General features: G+C 41.8%; 1 protein-coding gene and 1 pseudogene across 2 annotated transcripts in view; one reads left to right on the forward strand and one right to left on the reverse strand.

The window, feature by feature from the left end:
- Positions 1-10,774, forward strand: part of LIPH (lipase H) — a 45,772-nt gene extending 34,998 nt beyond the window's left edge. For both annotated transcript variants that reach the window (XM_045502705.1, XM_045502706.1), the window contains exons 8-10: positions 83-194; positions 8,673-8,846; positions 10,255-10,774. In XM_045502705.1, the coding sequence (XP_045358661.1) occupies positions 83-194; positions 8,673-8,846; positions 10,255-10,342 (374 nt within the window). In that variant the 3' untranslated portion in view covers positions 10,343-10,774. The remainder of the gene's footprint in view (positions 1-82; positions 195-8,672; positions 8,847-10,254) is intronic.
- LOC123611148 overlaps positions 1-18,596 on the reverse strand; it is a 61,550-nt pseudogene extending 42,954 nt beyond the window's left edge.
- Positions 18,597-18,634: the final 38 nt, after the last annotated feature.

Here is an 18,634-nt window from a genome sequence, read left to right on the forward strand (position 1 = left end):
AGGTTGGGTTTTTAGGAATTGACCTATCGGGAGAGCAGTTGCGAGTCTCTCTCTCTTACTGTGCTCTCTCCCTGTTTTGCAGTATATCATTACTTTGTGGACATTATAACTTGGAACAAGAACATAAGAAGAGGATCCATTACAATCAGATTGACAGACAGAGCTGGAAACACCACAGAATCCAAAATCAATCAGTAAGTTGGGCTGGGGTAGTTCACAGTTTGCTGTTTCCTTTTTTGACTGGAGAAATTAAATCTCAAATATATCTACTTTCTTACTTATAGGTCTGTACTTATCTTTGTTCTACAAAAACATAAGGGGGCATTTTTCTTAGTTGCTTCTCATGGTTCTTGATCTTCTAGGCTCTGTACAAATGGAATTGGTACAGGGATTTACTTTCTTTCCTTCCTTCCTTCCTTTCTTTCTTCCTTCCCACCTCTCTCCCTCTCCCTCCCTCCTCTCTCCTTCCCTTCCTTCCTCTCCTCCTTCCTTCGTTTAAACATTTAATTACCAAAGTCATCCTTGCTTGCTGTGAAAGATTTACACAGTAAAGAAATATGTAACATAAAAGTGCAAATACTTGCCCCAGCTCAACAATCCCACACCTAAAGGCACTCACCCCCACACACATATTTCAATCTTTTTATGCGCTCATAATATACATATATATAAACATGTAAATGTATGTTTCTCAAACTCAGAAAATGTGATGTGCAATAATAGAAAATTGGAAACACACTAAAAATCTAACAATGGGAAAATGGTTACTTAAATATTCCCATATAATAAAATACTATTCATAGGTTAATTTTTGCAACATATTGAATGAAATGCTTATAATGTGCTAAATGAAAAATCCAGGATATTAAATTATATAAAGTACAAAATTAGTTCAACAATGTAAAAAAAATGAAAAAGAAATATGCCTAACATGTTAGCTGGCCTTTGGGTGGTAGGAATATGAGTGCTTTATTCAGCTTCTCTTTACTTTTCAATTTTATATGATATTGTATATATAGAGTTTAAAAATAGTTAATCATTTTCATCAATTAATTTTATAATCAGGAAAAAGGGGGAAACAATTCAAAGAAATTTGAGGTTCATTTTATTCATTTACTCAGGAAACATTTTTTGGGGGTCCTGTTATCTACTAGGCACTTGGGTTGTCTGTTGGCTTCACTCATAGAGGACCAACTAAAATGTCATCTGAAACTGGCAACTGCCTGTAGGTTCACCATGTAGATGAATAGAGAAGGAGTGTGTTGGTGGTCTGGAGGTGACTTTTTTTTTTAACGTATCCTTGGATGATAATAACAACAGCCTTTCTTTATTGAACTAAACACATTACACATGCTGGCTAATGCAATTCACACTAAAACCCTGTGAGGTGGTATTATAATCTGTATTATATACATAAGAACACAGGCTTAGAGAGGCCAAGTGATTGGCCAATATCACATGCCTTTCAGCACCAATGTCCCCAAACCCAGTGGTGCTACATTTTCAGGGAGGGCACGGCTAGGGGGAGCATCTTGAACAACCAGCGTCAGGTAGTTTATGGGCTGTGATCTTCAGTAAGGAAGCTGGGCAGAGACCTCATCTGGAGACTCTAAGAAATAGCAAGGAAAATTGTGCAGTTCTATGAGAAGTAGTGACCTACAAAATTTGGTTATTCATGCCAGTAACTGATTACATATTGGCTTTACATGTCTTAGAAATTTTAATTTTATGTAGTGAATTTCTCCCAACTAGGACTTCCTAACTGCAGAGGGGTTTTTTTTCTCTCAATTAAGATAGAGACCTTAACCTCTCTATTTTATTCATGTTTAGTTGTTCTTATTTTAGTCATGCTTGTGAAAAGTCATCACCAATCAGAGAATATATGGAAAAAAAGGAAATGGTTACTCTATTACGTGGTGAGATTATCTCTACCCTTCTATTTTTTGCAAGGTAAACTATTGGATTTAGTGTTTAGTGTTTTTACAATTTAAGAAAAGGAAAATAATATCAGAGTATGTGCCCTAAGTTTATTTGGTCTTACCAGACTATGGGTACAAATATAGTCACATTCAAGAATATTACCTTCCTGGTGACTCTCCCTGTATCCATGTTTTGGATGTATTTCATTTTTACTTTATAACCTTTTTTTTTTTTTTTAATTGAGATATAATTCACACACCATCAAACTCACAGTTTTAAAGTTTACATTTCAGTGGTTTTGAGTATATTAACAAAATGTGCAAACGTCATTACCATCTAATTCCAGAACATTTTTTTAAAGTTTATGTATTTATTTTGAGAGAGAGAGAGAGAGAGCATAAGCAGGGGAGGGGCAGAGAGAGAGGAAGAGAGAATCATAAGCAGACTCCACACTGCTTACAAACCACAAGATCATGACCTGAACTGAAATCAAGAGTCTGATGCTTAACCAACTGAGCCACCCAGGTGCCCCTCTGGAACATTTTTATCAATTCAAAAAGAAACCCTATACCTGTTAGTAATTCCTCATTCCTCCTTCCTCCCCATCCCCTGTCAACCACTAATCTGCTTTCTGTCTCTATAGATTTACCTATTCTGGGAATGTCATATAAATGGAATAATATGTGGTCTTTTTGTGTCTGACTTTTTTTGCTTAATGTTTTCAGGATACTATAGCAATACTTCATTTTTTTTTATGGTCAAATAATATTCCATGGTATGGATATGTCCTATTTTATTTCAATCCACTGACCTCTGGGTTATGAGCCCAGCTCACTCCCACTGTGCCATTCTGCTCACACATACCACATTTTATTCATTCTTTTGCCAGTTGATGGACATTCGGGTTATTTCCACTTTGGGGGCTATTATGAATAATGTTGCTATGAAAATGTGTCTCCATTTCCACGTAGACATACATTTTCATTTCTCTTGGGTATATACCTAGGAGTGGAATTGCTGGGTCATATGATAACTCCATTTCACATTTTAGGAAATGCCAAAGCAGCTACACCATTTTATATTCCCACCAGCCATGTGTAAGAGTTTTAATTTCTCCACATCCTCGCCAACACTTATTATCTGTCTTTAAATTTTTTTCTTTTTAATTGTGATTGAAAAATGCAACATAAAATTTACCATCTTAATCATTTTTTGAGTGTACAATTTAGTAGTGTAAAGTATATTCACATTGTTGTGAAACAGATTTCTAGAATTTCTTCATCTTGCAAAACTCAAACTCTATACCCATTAAATAACAACTCCCCCATTTCCCTCTCCCCCTAGCAACTACCATTCTAGTGTCCCTATGAATTTGACTACTTTAGATACCTCATATAAGTGGAATCCTACAATATTTATCTTTTTGTGATTGGCTTATTTTACCTAACATAGTATCTTCAAGGGTCATCCATGTTATAGCTTGTGACAGGATTTCTCTTGTTTTTTAAAGGCAGAGTAATATTTTGTATGTATATAAAGACATTTTGTATGTCTTTATCACAGACATATCCATCTTCTTTATTGTAGCCATTCTAGTGGGCATTATGGTATATCTCATGATTTTGTTTCGCAATTCCCTAATGATTAATAACATTGAGTCTTTCATGTGCTTATGGGCCATTTCTAGATATTTTTTTGGGAAATGTCTATTCAGGTCCTTTATTCATTTTTTCCCCTTTTATTTATTTTTGAGAGGTGGGGGGAAGGGCACAGAGAGAGGGGAACAGAAGGTCCAAAGTGGGCTCCCCTGAGGGAGACCGATTCGGGGCTCGAACTTACAAACGATAAACTGTGAACTAAGAGATCACAACCTGAGCCGAAGTTGGATGCCCAACCGACTAAACTACCGAGTGCCCTCATTTTTTTCCCTTTTAAATAGACTTCATTTTTTAGAGCAGTTTTAGATTCACAGCAAAATTAAACAGGAAGTGCAGAGATTTCCCATATACCCTCTCGCCCACATAAACACAGCCTCCCCACTATCAAAACCTGATAATAGGGTGGCATACACAGTTACAGCTGAAGCATCTACATTGACGCATCATTACCCAAAGTCCATAGCCTACATTAGGGTTCACTGGTGGTGGTGTACATTCTATGGGTTTTGACAAACGTGTAAGAACATGTATCAACCATTATAGGATCATGGAGTTGTTTCACTGCCCTAAAAATCCTCTGTGTTCTGCCTATAATATCCTTCTCTTCCCTAACCTTTGGCAGGGAATGGTCTTTTTACTGTCTCCATAGTTTTGCCTTTTCCAGAATGTCATGTAATTGGAGTCATACAGTATGTAATCTTCAGAGTGGCTTCTTTCACTTAATAATAGAATTTAAGCTTCTTCATTTTTTTTTCATAGCTTGCTAGTTCATTTCCTTTTAGCACTGAATAATATTCCACTGTCTGAATGTACTACAGTTTATTTATCCATTTTCCTGATGAAGGACATTTTGGCTATTTGATAATTCTGAATAAAGCTGCTATAAACATCCGGGTATAGGTTTTGTGTGTGTGTGTGTGCCTTAGTCACTTTATTTTTAAAAACAGGCATTTATTATTTTATTTTTATTTTTATAGTTTTTGAGAGAGAGAGAGAGGGGGCACAAGTGAGCAAGAGACAGAGAGAGAGAGAGAATCCCAGGAGGGGCAGAGAGAGAAGTGGGGCTCATCCGAAGCAGGGCTTGAGCTCACAAACCGTGAGATCATGACCTGAGCCGAAGTCAGATGTTTAATGACTGAGCCACCCAGGGGCCCCTCACTCACTTTAAAATTGAGTTATCTTTTTATTGTTGATTTGCAAGAATTTTTTATGTACTCTGGACACAAATCCTTGATAGTTTTAGGTCTCACTTAGGTCTTTGATCCATTTTGAGTTCACTTTTGCATATAGAATGATGTAGGATGTCCTACTTCATTCTTTTGCCTTTGGATATCCAGTTGTCACAGCACTATTTATTGAAAAAACTATTCTTTTTCTGTGAATGTCTTGACATCCTTGCCTAAGTCAGGTGACAGTGAATGAAGGGCTTCTTTCTGGACTCTCAATTCTATTCCATTGATCTATACATCTATCCTTATGCAAGTACCACATTGTCATGTAGCTTATAGCATTACTGTGGCTTTCTAACAAATTTTGAAATCAGGAAGTGTGAATCCCCTAAGTTGGGTCTTTTTCAAAGTTGTTTTGACTATTCTGGGTCTCTTGAATTTCCATATGCATTGTAAAATTAGTTTGACAATTTCTGCAAAAAAAGAAAAAAGAAAAAAAGGCAGCTGGGATTTTGATAGGGATTGTTTCTGTCCCCTTAGGTGGTAGGAAGTTTTACTTGGAAATCATTTTTAGTTCACCCCTCCCCAGAGAGTCTCCTATTCAACTCTCCTCCATGACTGGCTTTGTTTCATGTCTGATTGCGCTGCACTGAAAAAGAAAACTCATTACTAACTTTGAAAAAAGGCCAACAAAAGTCGATTTCAGTATTTCTGCCTTCACATATTTTTAAGGTTCCTCAGTATTCTTTACTTTCCTCTTAGTTCAGTGTGATTCAAAAGGGTTTTAGTTTTGTTTTTGCTTTAATGGTATCCACCACTAGGAGTTTCCAGGGTGTTTAGTGTACCTACTACCAGAAACAAACATCTGGCTCCTATTATAGGTCATAACCCATAGTTTGCTGGCTCTTGTTCCCTTTATTCTTATATGAACTCAATACCTAGGTTTGTGCCTCCCCGTGTATTTCTGGACATCCCTCCAGGTGGAAGAGGGGGTCCTACCTGTACTCAGAGACAAGCTTCACCAGCTCCAAGAGGTCTTTTCCCTCTCCTGCCTTCCATCTACTCCCACGGGGTTTTGCCATCTGCAGGGTGCCATCACCCCCTCCTGAGTCTCTGCACTCTTGTGGTTCCACAGCTGCTCCTGGAGAGGGATCCAATTGAGGATCACTGACTGAGGTTGGTTATCCTGTCTCTTTAGTCTTCACATAGGAATAGTTCTTCTATCTTTCCTCGACTTTCCTGACTTTACAGGTCAGTTATTTTCAGAATGTCTTCCATTTGGGTTTGTCTGATGCTTCTTCATGATGACATTCAGATCATGCATCTCTGGCAAAAACTGCATAGAAGTGATGTTATGTTTGGCTCCGTGTGTCCTATTAGGAGGCCCACACTTTGGTTCATTTCATGAACTTGGATCAGTTTATTACGGTGTTTTTTCCCCCCAGTTTCTCCACTATGAAGTTACTGTTTTTCCCTGGTATTAGTAAGTATGTTGCAGGGAGGTACTTTGAGACCCATTATTGATAAAATGTCCCATTATTCCTGAAACTTTTACCCAACAGTTTTGATGTTTTGTGGTTGGATTGTTACTATGATGGTTGAATGGTGATTTTTCAAATTCATCATTTAGGAAAAGCTTTCTTTTCCTCCCATTTATTTATTCATTTATTTGGTTATATCAATATGGACTCGTGGATTTTTATTTTATTTTAAATGTTTATTTATTTTTGAGAGAATGGGAGAGAGAGAGGGAGACAGAGTTCTGAAGTGGCTCTGTGCTGACAGCAGAGAGTCCAACGCTGGGCTTGAACTCACGAACCATGAGATCATGACCTGAGCCGAAGTTGGACGCTTAACTGACTGAGCCATCCAGGCGCCCTGGATTTTTATTTTATTAATGGAGACTTATAATTAGTTACTACCATTATTTATTTATTTTGATATTTAAATTGTCTCAAATCTGGCCATTAGAAGCTCTTCAAACTGGGTCTGCACCCTTTTTTTAAAATGCATTTTTTATTGTGATGAAACCATATAATGTAAAATTTATCTTCTTAATCATTTATAAGTATACAGTTCAGTAGTGTTAAGAATATGCACATTATTGTGAAATAAATCTCCAGAACTTTTCACCTTGCAAACTGAAATTCTATACCCATTGAACAACAACTCCCTTTTCTCTCTCCCTCCAGCCTCTGATAACTACCATTCTACTTTCTGTTTCTATGAATTTGATTACTTTAGACACCTTATACAAATGGAGTCAAACAACATATATCTTTTTGTGATTGGCTTATTTCATTTAGCGGAATGTCCTCAAGGTTTATCCGTGTTGTAGCATGTGACAGAATTTCCTTCATTTTAAAGGCTGAATAATATTCATTGTATGTATCACATGTTGATAATCCATTATCCACTGATGGGCATTTGGGTTGCTTCTACCTCTTGGCTCTTATGAACGATGCTGCTATGAACACGGGTGTGCAAATATCTCTCGGAGACCTTGTTTTTGTTTCTTTGGGGCACATACCCGGAAGCAGAATTGCTGGATCACATGGTAATTCTATTCTTCATTCTTTGAAGAGACCCCATACCATTTGCCATTGTGGTCGTACCATTTTATATTCCTAGCAACAGTGCACAAGGGTTCCAGTTTCTCCATATCCTCATCAACACTTCTTCGCCATCCTAATTCACGTGAAGTGATTCTATATTCTTTTTTTTTTTTTTTTTTAATTTTTTTTTTTCAACGTTTATTTATTTTTGGGACAGAGAGAGACAGAGCATGAACGGGGGAGGGGCAGAGAGAGAGGGAGACACAGAATCGGAAACAGGCTCCAGGCTCTGAGCCACCAGCCCAGAGCCTGACGCGGGGCTCGAACTCACGGACCGCGAGATCGTGACCTGGCTGAAGTCGGATGCTTAACCGACTGCGCCACCCAGGCGCCCCTATTCTGTATTCTTTTGAACATTTCCACCATTCTGTGAGCATTCCTTACTTTCTGGCATACGGCTTGTTGCAGGATCACTTTGCACTTTCCCTGACCTAGCCCTGGAATCAACCATTTCTCCCGGAAGCCTACTACCCATTCCTTTTAGCGAGGATGGTATTTAGAAACTAAAATCTGGGTACCTTTCGGATTAATTTTACTTGTGGCACTTTTGCTCCTCCCAGGACTCAACACATGATTCTAGTGAGGCTGGGGTGACACACCCCCCCTCACCCTAATCCCCACCTCCAAACTGATGATTCATTTCTAGAGCAAGTCTCCCATGGTCTACTTCCCCAGATCCCTAGAGGGACACTGACCCAGGGACACTGACCCAGCGAACCTCCCCAGTGGATATTCCGTAGGCTCAATTTGAGATTCCAACTGTAGGAAGCATCACATACCTAGGAAAAAGTATTGGAACTTAGGATTTAGCTATTTTATTTGAGAGGCATGACTGAAAAAAATATTTGCTTAAGCATAACTTCTGAATTAGTATCTAGTTGGGCTAAACATATACATATGCAACTAGCAATGCAGTTGAATGGAAAGATTGTAACTTTGAACTCTGAACTGAGTTTGAATCCCTGCACTGATTCTGATAAGCATTGTGACCTGGGTGAGTTTAAGCTCTGCAAGCATCTGTTTCCTTGTCTGTAAAATGAAGAGAATAGTCATCTTGAAGAATTTTTCAGGGGAATGGAGACATGTGTCAAGAAATGAGGATGCTATCCGGTATATAGTAGGCAGAGCATGCCTCTCTTATGCCATAATATTTCATCATTCCTGGGGCCAGCAGCTTCACTTATGCAATCCTCTGAAATCCAGCAGACTGTGGGGTCAAGGGACTACCTGCTTATGAGTGATTTGTAGCTTTTGAAACTGTTTTCTTTCGTTAGCAATCTATATCCACTTACTTCATTTCTTCTCTCCAGTGAACCTGCAACTTTTCAGAAATACCACCAAGTGAGTCTGCTTGCAAGATTTAATCAAGACTTGGATAAAGTTGCAGCCATTTCCTTGGTGTTCTCTACAGGATCTACAATAGGCCCGAAGTATAAGCTCAGGATTCTCCGAATGAAGTTGAGGTCACTTGCCCATCCAGAGAGGTGAGCCATCAGCAGCGTTTGACAAGCTCTGGTTTTCCAAAGATGCTATTGATTTCTGTCCAATCTCCTTGGTCTGATGTTTTAGTAGGACCTCATCAATTACAATGAAGGAAGTGGAGGGTTTTCAAAAAATAGACTTGAGAAAGATGAGTAGCCCCATAATTCAAGACAATTTTACTGGTAGGAGCTTAAAGATAAATGGCCCAATTAATCCAAAAAAATAACGTTGCTACATGCTTACAGCTATAGAATTCTTCCCTAATCACTCCACCCACACTGCTTGCAAGCTGGTATATGTTGTGGAAAAGAAAGCCTCATATAATCTGGCAAATGCACAGCCTAGTATAAAAAAAGGTACAGAATAATTGGAATATTTTATTCCATGGATACAGTATGAAAGCACTACTCCAGGTTGAATTTGATAACTGCCCTGAGAATGTGCTTGTTCTTAGGAAATACACACTGAAGTATTAAGGGGTAAACAATCTATCTTCATTGGTTCCAAAAAAATAAGCAACAGAGTGTGTGTGTGTGTGTGTGTGTGTGTGTGTGTGTGTGCATGTGTGTGCACGTGTGTATGTACAGGGGGGACAGAGTCAAAGAGGGGGAGAAAGAGCAAAGCTGTGGTGGCATGTACGTTTTGTGACTAATGCCACTCCAATGTATAGTCCTAGCATACAATCTATGGACAAGACAGAAAATGCTGTGAGCATTCAGCACTTTATGCTTATGAATTCTTTTTAAATTTTAATGTTTATTTATTTATTTTGAGAGAGAGATTGTAAGCAGGGGTGGGGCAGAGACAGAGGGGGAGAAAGAGAAAGAATCCCAAGCAGGCTCCATGCTGCCAGTACAGAGCCTGATGCCAGGCTTGAACCCACAAACCCTGAGATCATGACCTGAGCTGAAAACAAGAGTCAGAGGCTTAACCTACTGAGCCACCCAGGTGCCCCTGGATTCCTTTTTCCTGAAGGCAAACATTTAATAATGCAAGTTTCTTCTAAGAGGACAGTCATTACATCTTAAAACCATGAGACTTTTCAATACTTTTTTTTCCGGATTACCAAAGGAATACATGTTGATTTTATAAAATCTGGAAAGTGCAAAAAGTGTTAAGAAGCAGAAAAATACCATCCATAATGTTATTATTCAGGGGCAACAACTGTTATTTCTTTCTAACCTCCTTTCTATCATTGCTTTAAACCTGGAAATAGTTAGGTGGTAAATAAAATTTTATATCTCATTGTTGTTGATGTGGGCTATGCTTATTTACCATAAGCACTTTCCTGTAATGTTAGAAATAATTGCTCCACAATTTTATAACCTAAGGATATAATACAATTTATTTTTCTAGAATGGGATATTTTTACTACTCGATTGGCAAGGATATCCTGTCTTATTTTTACAGGCCCCAGTTGTGTCGGTATGATCTTGTTCTGATGGAAAACACCGAAACAGTCTTCCAACCTATTCTGTGCCCAAAGTTGCAGATGTAACATGTCGGGACACATGGGCACCAGTGACATCAAGAAAGCTACAACTACAGGCTTTTTTAAAGCGTCACCTCACCTTTTGCCTCAAGGCACATGGACGTATGAATAAGCAGGGTTTTTTCCAGCAGCGTCCCATGGATGTCACATTGCAAAATGTCAAACGACCTTGGGTTATGGAACAGTCCTGGGAAGGGAGCCCCTAAGTAGGGCAAGTCAGAAATAGCTAGGCTCCCAACAGCCCAGTGCCTTGTCTGGCTGCGTCCTGGGGCCTCGTTTGTTCTGGCCTGTCAGTTCTGCTGCCGGTCACTCAGGCAGCTCTGCTCATCAAGCATCTTAAAGGGAAGGTCTAACGGGAGACCTCACTCTGGACTCGACCCCACATGCCCTGTGCCAAACTCCTCCAGGTCCCTGCATGCAGAAAGGAATGGAGACTGACCTACTTCACAGGGCTGCTGTGTGGGTTCGGGAGGCAAGTCTGTGAAGGGTTCTTTGAAATCCCATGGGGGCCACATCTGTGAGTGGTTTGATAAATGTGAATATGCTTTTATTTATTTTGCTTTGGCTTATCTAATATGCAATAAGAGAGCTCCTCCTTATTGACAACAGCCTGTCTCTTGGGCTGTTTGCTCTGGGAAGGCAGGAAAGCCACACCCCAGCTTCCCATCTCCTCTAAAGTGGGTTGGTGCTGGAGGAAGTGGGGACAGAGAGACAGCAAAGGGGGCAGCTGCTGAGACTTAGATAGTAAGTGGATAAGGGAAGAAGGGCAGATGAAGACAGTGACAGCCTTGCTTACAGTGACAGTGGATGGAGAGATAGGAGAGAAACAAATGGAGCTTGTTTTTCAGTTGAAGTGAAGAAGGGTCACTTTACAGGCCAATTCTCATTTTAAGCAATCCTTAAGAAATGTTTATCTTTTGGGGCACCTGGGTGGATCAGTTGGTTAAGCAGCCAACTCTTGATTTCAGCTCAGGTCATGATCTCACGGTTCATGAGTTCGGGCCCTACGGTGGGCTCTGTACTGACAGGATGGAACCTGCTTGGGATTCTCTCCACCACCCCCCCCCCCCCTTTGCCCCTACCCCACTCTGGCTCTCTCAAACTAAACTAAAAAAAAAAAAAAGAAGAAATGTTTATTTTTCTTTGTTACTGATGGAATCTGTGGTTATTTGAAAGAAATTTAGAAAATGCACAGATGCAAAAAGAAAATATGCTATCTACAATCCACCTGTTGGGGATAATTAAGGCAAACCTTTTGGAATGATGCTAACTTGTGTTGCTAACAGGTGAATTCAAAGCATACACAGGTTTGCTCTTGGAGCACGGGAGGCCTCCAGTTTGAGAAATTCTTAGGCTTCCCCAGGAGTAGGTATGATCAGTGAATGTAAATTGACAACAGCAGCTAAAACAAGAGACGTTGGAGGGCCAAGGCCAGATCAAGGGACGACCATCCCGGGACCAGGGTGCCCAATGCAGGCAGTCACAGGGGCGGGCACCACCCAGCCCATGACTGTGGCCACTGCAGGCGGGTTCCTGGGATTCCTGAGAGTCACAGGCTCTATAACCTCCTCCTTATCCAAGTGACTGTTCTACAGCTTTCTGTGAGAACACCCCTTTTAAAAGAAATGGACTCTTCATTTTATAAACTATAGAGCTCTGTAAATATATTCCTGTGTGGCACATCATTTACAGATTTCTACATGTATCACATACACTCTTCACCTCGGTGAAGGGTGCCTAAAGCGAATGCCTGATCTTGGAAAGGAATGAGGCTTCGAGAAGCTTCTGTCCACTTCGATATCATCTCACCCTTCATCCCACTTCCCACATTTCTTCAGCAATTTGTGCACAGAGAGATAAGTGTGCTGATAGGCCCTGATTTCTTTTTAAGGTTCTACTGGTCCCACAATTTGATTAGTACAGCCATTTCTTTGTCCTTTCCCTTGCCTGTAGGAAAGGGAGTCAAAACAACAGTAGAAAAATGTTACAAATAGCATTTCTATCATTTATAAACTTCTCAGGCTGGAGGGTCTCTCTCAGCTTTTTTTTTTTTTTAATGTTTATTTTGAGAGAGAGTGCAGGAGAGAGGCCGAGAGAGAATCCCAAGCAGGCTCTGCACTGTCAGGCAGAGCCTGATGCGGGCTCAGTCTCATAAACCATGAGATCAGTACCTGAGCCGAGATCAAGAGTCAGATGCTTAACTGACTGAGCCACACAGGCATCCCTTTCAGCTTCTTCCCTAGTGTTTCCTAGCACAGTACCTGGCTTACTGGGGAATGGATGGATGGATGGACAAATGGATGAATGAATAAAGGAAGGAAGTTTGTTCCCTGGATGGAGATGAATTTCAATGAGTCTCACATGATTTGGAGAAATGAAAGCAGTTACAGGTGTGGCCACTCCCTCTGTAGATTCTCCCAAGGCCCCTGAACTTCCTCTCTCCCTTGTCATCTTTGTTTCTTTTCCCCTCTCTTTGTCAGAGTGTCTGTCTGAATCCCAAATCCAAGATGCAATTAAATTGTAGTCTACCCACTTCCCTCCATCTTCACCAGTTATCTTCTACTGAGTTTTTTTTGTTTTTTTTTTACATTTATTTGTGTGATTATTTGATTAATGTCTGTCTTCTCCACTTGACTGCTCTGCAAGGCAGGGGCCATGTGCCCACTGTGGCACCTACGATGTAGACTGTGCCCAGGAAATATTAAATGAACACTCGCCATTATCTTCGGAGCCCTTAAACCGTGTCCAGTTCCCTCTACTCCCAGCCATTGCTCATTCCTGAGATGCCCACCCTTCTCTGCCTTAGCTTTCTCTCCCAGCACCTTTTTTATTATTGTTTCTATTCTCTTTGGCGACCCATGCCCCATTTCCCAGTCTCCCTGGGAAAAAAAGAGAGGTTGGCTCTTTCTTCACTCATCTTAGAACCTTCCAGATGGTCCTGACACCATTCTTCAGCAAGCCCACCTGTGCTGAATGCAAAGAGATTTTGCTCTCTCCCACTTTCCCGTTTCAGTGCCTCAGCCAAAACCCTCCAGGTCCTTCCAGAATTCCTGGATGACTCCAAGCTGTGGTCCAAAGTCCCCCTTGCTTTCCACAACTCCCTTCTGCCACCCGCTTTGCCGTTGACTTTGTATGTCCATCATCATTGCTTTCATTATGTTATATTATAATATATTTCTGTGTCTGTACCCACTCTGAAACTGTGAGCACAAGAGCAGCTGCGGGTTATTTGCTGCCCTAGTACCCAGCACAGTGCCAGGTACAAAGCAAGTGCCCAATAAATGTCTGCCAAACAAAATGGAATGGATTCATCTTTACAATTTGAGGGAGGGAGTCACAGCCACTCGGATTTAGACATCAACACTTAACTGTGGTGCTTCCCAAACCCTAAACTTCTAACTTCTCATCCTTGGATCCCTGCTCCATGCTCTCAGTCCTGCAAAACCCTATCTTTGCCAAGGAGACCTTGGATAACACTAACAGAAATCTACTCATACTAACCCAAATTTTACTAGAGAGGACTTGTGGAAACCCGAGAGCTGAACCATCAGCCTTCAAGAAGAGCAGGGATGGGGGCAGCTGAAAGCCTTTAGCAAGAGTTCACGGACCTTTATTAACCCCGTGCTCTGCCATGAGTCTCCCTGACTCAGCTCGGTTCCCTCACAGGGCAGCTGTAGACCACTGCAGTCATTAGTACCATTGTGTCCCCAGCTATTCAATCACTAGGTGGCCCAGTTCCAAAGTCCAGGGAGAGGAGCCAACCCTTAGATCCTCCTCTTGGGGAAGGTGTGCATCCTGTTCCAATCAGTTATGGTTGGAATGGGGATAGGGAAGCTAAATCATGTGGTCCTCGAGCTACTCCTGTCAATTGCTCTGTGCAGATCCAATTAAGCCAGTAAAGGAAGTTGAGCACTATTGACAAAGAGCCTCGGTGAGTGCCTGGCTAACTCACTCTCACTGGAACCTCTTGCCTTTTCTTCCCTCCCGCTTCCCTGAGCCATTGGCACCTACCTGCTTGTCCAGCATGTGTCCTTGGTAGGGGGTCACCGTTGTCCTTTGTCAGGCTGCCTGGGCATGTGCTGTAAATGAATGGTCTCAACGGAGGTTGGTGTAGCTTGCAGGTGGTGCACCAGTGGGTTAGAGTTAGCTCTGCAGGTGCTGGGTCAGGAAGACAGATCAGCGTGGAGGTGGGTTGGGAGTGAGAAGCGCAGTCCAAGCCTTCTTCCCTAAGCAGACAGGTTGAGCAGGAGAAATCAGAATAGGAATCCGGGAGAGTGGGGCAGGTCAGGCAGTAAGCAGAGGCTTGGGTAGTGAGCCTGAGGAAGTTAGGTTTCCATCTCCCAAAAGAGCTCTGTTAAAGGTCTCTTACCAACGCGGGTCGGTGGAATCCCACAACCTTCAAGTCTCTTTGCTGGGTTTTTCCATGGACTTGGACTCTGTACACTGGTTCCTTTTCTAACAGGGTTTCTTGGACTCTCAGGACACTTGTCCCCCCTTATCAACATCCCTAAATAAGCCATCTTGTTCTCTGGTTCCATGATTTCCTTACCAGGCTTCTGATCTCATCCTCTCTCTCAAGAAGGTAGCATAAAGTAAGAGGTTAGGTTCTGGTGTGTGACTTCTGTTGACTTAACTCTTCCTAAGGTCCCCTTTCCTGGACTGTAAAGTGGGACTATTAAGAGTCCCTGCTTCACAAGGGGTGTTACGTGGCATAAATACATTCATGCATGCACGTAAAATGCTTACCGTGGAGTCTGGAGTGCACTAAGTTCTCAGTAACTATCAGCTGCCGTTACTTTCCAAAGTCTTGGTGTCTCCCTAGGAGATCTTCTCATCTCCCGTTTCAACTCTCTAGACAGATGACCCCCAGATCTGAATGCAGTTAGAGCTCTGGATTTTCACCTGCTTGTTGAGAGGCAACAGGGCAGAGGAAAGAGCACGGGCTCAGGAGGGGCAGACAGGGGCTTGAGTCCTGTTCAGCACTCACAACTGTGGCCCTCAGCAGTATTCACAGAGTGCCTTCCTCTGAACACCTGCTCATTCACTCATCATCAGTGGATTAATGATACTTGCTTCTCTGGAATTGAATAAGCTGAATAAGTCATGTCCATTTCCCCCATAGCACCTATTATACTCTATAATTATAACTCTCACTGGAGCCTCTTGCTGTCCCCCGACCAAAGGGAAAGTCAAGTCCTTGACAGTAGAAGCCTTGCCTTCTTGTTCACTACTGTTCCTTGTCCCAGTACACTCCTGGCATAGGCTCAATAATGTTATTTTTTCATTTACTTTCTCTCCTCCTATATTCCTTTGACTTCTCAAAATCTGTATGTACCAATCCAAACAACTAATCATTTCTTCACTAGACCTGACCCACTAATTTAACAAACATTTGTTAAATGCCAATTTTAAGCCAAACACAGGGCTAAGAGTTGGGACAAAAGACAGATGAGACATTTATTTATAGAAATGTTTACTGTAGGGGCGCCTGGGTGGCTCAGTTGGTTAAGCGTACGACTTCGGCTTAGGTCATGATCTCGCGGTTTGTGAGTTCGAGGCCCATGTCGGGCTCTGTGCAGACAGCTCAGAGCCTGGAGCCTGCTTCAGATTCTGTGTCTCCCCTCTCTCTGCCCCTCTCATGCTCTGTCTCTCTCTGTCTCTCAATAATAAATAAACATTAAAAAAAATTTTTTAAAAAAGAAATGTTTACTGTCTACGGGGGAGATGAATAATGACATAGTATTTGCAATAATAGTAATACAGACACTCACAGGGAACCCCCACACAGAGAAGGAACAATCTGATTGTAGGAGCTGGATAAGGCTTTTCAGACGGGGTGACAATTGTCCTGGGTGGTCATGAAAGAGTAGCAATTTTTCTGACAGAGATTGCCAGACAGAGGGAAGAGTGTCTTTAGAGACATGAACTAACATGGTGCATAAGCTCAGCTGGAATGGAGGGCTGGAGGGAAGAAAATGAGAATGAAATTGATTATTTCCCCACATTTTTAAAGTGGAAAATTTGCAACATATACAGAAATAGAATAAACGGCATAAAAATCTACCTGCATGTGCCCGTCATCCAGTTTCAACAATTATCAATTCAATGGCCAATCTTGTTTCATTTACATCCCTACCCACTAAACTCCCATCCCATTGTTTTGATGCAAATCCCAGACATTGAATCATTTCATTCATAAATACCTCAGTAAAGCATTTCAGTAAAGCATACCCCCCCCCTTTTCTCCCCTTTTTACAGATGTGTCATAGTACAGGTATACCCTATCAATGCGACTTGTTTGTTCGATGTTCATCCCTGATATGTCTATGGTGACTGCACTATATCAGGATATACAGACTTGGCTCCCTCTTTTAGGAAGCTACTTAGTGTTCCTTTTGTGACTATTTCACAATTAACGTCACCAGTCCCCAACTGATGGGCATTTAAGTTGTTCCCAACCTCTTAATAACAAAACAAAGCTGGGAGAATACTCTTGAACCCACACCTTTGTCTGCGGGCGTATCTGTAGGTTAAATTCCTGGACGTGGAATTGCTAGGACCTGGTACACTTCGAATTCTGACAGGCACTCCCTATTTGGCCGAAGAGGTGCTTTGAATGATATGGTGAGGGTGCTTACTCTCTGTTGTCTAGGCTCGTGGCATTTTGGGGTCCTCTCTGCCTCTTCTCCGTGTAATCAGTCATATGTCCTACCAACTCAGCTCCTCTTCGTGTGTCCATCCTCTTCCCTTCATTCCCACTGCTATGGTCCTGGCTCAGCCTGCATCCTTTTTTTTTTAACCAGGACAGTTGCAACTACCAATTCAGAATGTATTTTAATCATCTGCCAGAGCAAATATCCAAAAATGGGAACTAAATCATTCCCATTGGTGTCTCACCATGTACCATATGGAAAAATCCACCTCCTGAGCCCGCTTCCCAGTGTTTTCCAGTTTGTCTCCAACTTCTCGCTCATTTCTCGTACAGTTTAGGCTTCACAAAACTGGACTCTGGTGCCTTACTTGGGCCCCCGGCTCACCTTCTCCCTCCTTTCTCTGTTGTAGAAGTCCTGCTCATCTTTAAGGTACACTCAAACCATGCCTCCTCCATGAATCCACACAGTGTAGGACCACTAGTTTTGGACCCAGGTTGACTTGGATTCTAATCCTGACACACAAACTCTCTCTCTCTTTTAACATCTGGAGTCCTCTGCTCACCAGAGGAATACATTTTCATTTGTAAATAGGATTACCAGCTTTGGGCTTATGAATGTCTTAATAGTTGAAGGCCTCAGAGATACATGTTTTCTAGGATACCTAAGACCCCTTTTTACTGTTCTTAAAATGATTACAGCTGCTACCCTTAAACCTCACTTAACAATGTCAAGAGCCTTATCAATAACAGAAAGCTATCCACATAAGGACCCTTCTAAATATAAAAACAAGAGCTGTGGTCATAGCCAAGGCTGCCATCTTCCTGAGGAATATTCCAGAGATCAGTTTAGCTGATAATTTAGAATCACAGGTTCATGGCTTGAATCAGTCACAGCAGACCTAGAAATTATGATAAGAAGTCTTACCAGAAACGTTAACAAAATAAGCTGACTCTGCCGCCGGAGCTATCAGAGACCAGCAAAGATCTTGAGATGCCCTAGCTCAGGTGGTCCTAGACAACAGTAATCAGGGCTCTCTTCTGGGGGGATGTCACTTAATCTGAGGCTCAGATTTTTCAGTTAAATAAAGACAGGGCGCCTGGGTGGCTCAGTCAGTTACGTGTCCGCTGCTTGGTTTCGGCTCAGGTCATGATCTCACAGTAATGGGTTCGAGCCCTGCATCTGGCTCTGTGCTGACAGTGCAGAGCCTGCTTGGGATTCTCTCTCCCTGTCTCTCTTTCTCTCTCTCTCTCTCTCTCTGCCCCTCCCCTGCTTGCTTTCTCTCTCTCTTAAAAAATTTTTTTAAAATAAAGACAAAAATACCAACCTTGTGGGATAATGGACATATAGTAGGCGCTGAATAAAAAGTAATTTTCATCATTTTGTGGTGACTATGACCCTCCCACCGCACTTGATTGGAGCACTGGCTGTATTTGCTTTGTATCACAGCTGGCTGTGGACAAGAGTATCTTGAGCACTAGACTGAAAGCCCGCTGTGGGCAGGGCGCGTGAATCACTCCTGATCTCCCAGCGCCTGGCAAAGAGCCTGCAAATAAGCAAAGAAAGAATCAAAGGTAAACGTGTAAAAAGATGAGCGGATGGGAGGTCAGACGCACCCGTTGAGCTGCCCGAAGACAGGGTTCCTCTG

Source organism: Leopardus geoffroyi, chromosome C2 (genome assembly GCF_018350155.1).
Source record: "Leopardus geoffroyi isolate Oge1 chromosome C2, O.geoffroyi_Oge1_pat1.0, whole genome shotgun sequence".
Taxonomy (NCBI): domain Eukaryota; kingdom Metazoa; phylum Chordata; class Mammalia; order Carnivora; family Felidae; genus Leopardus; species Leopardus geoffroyi.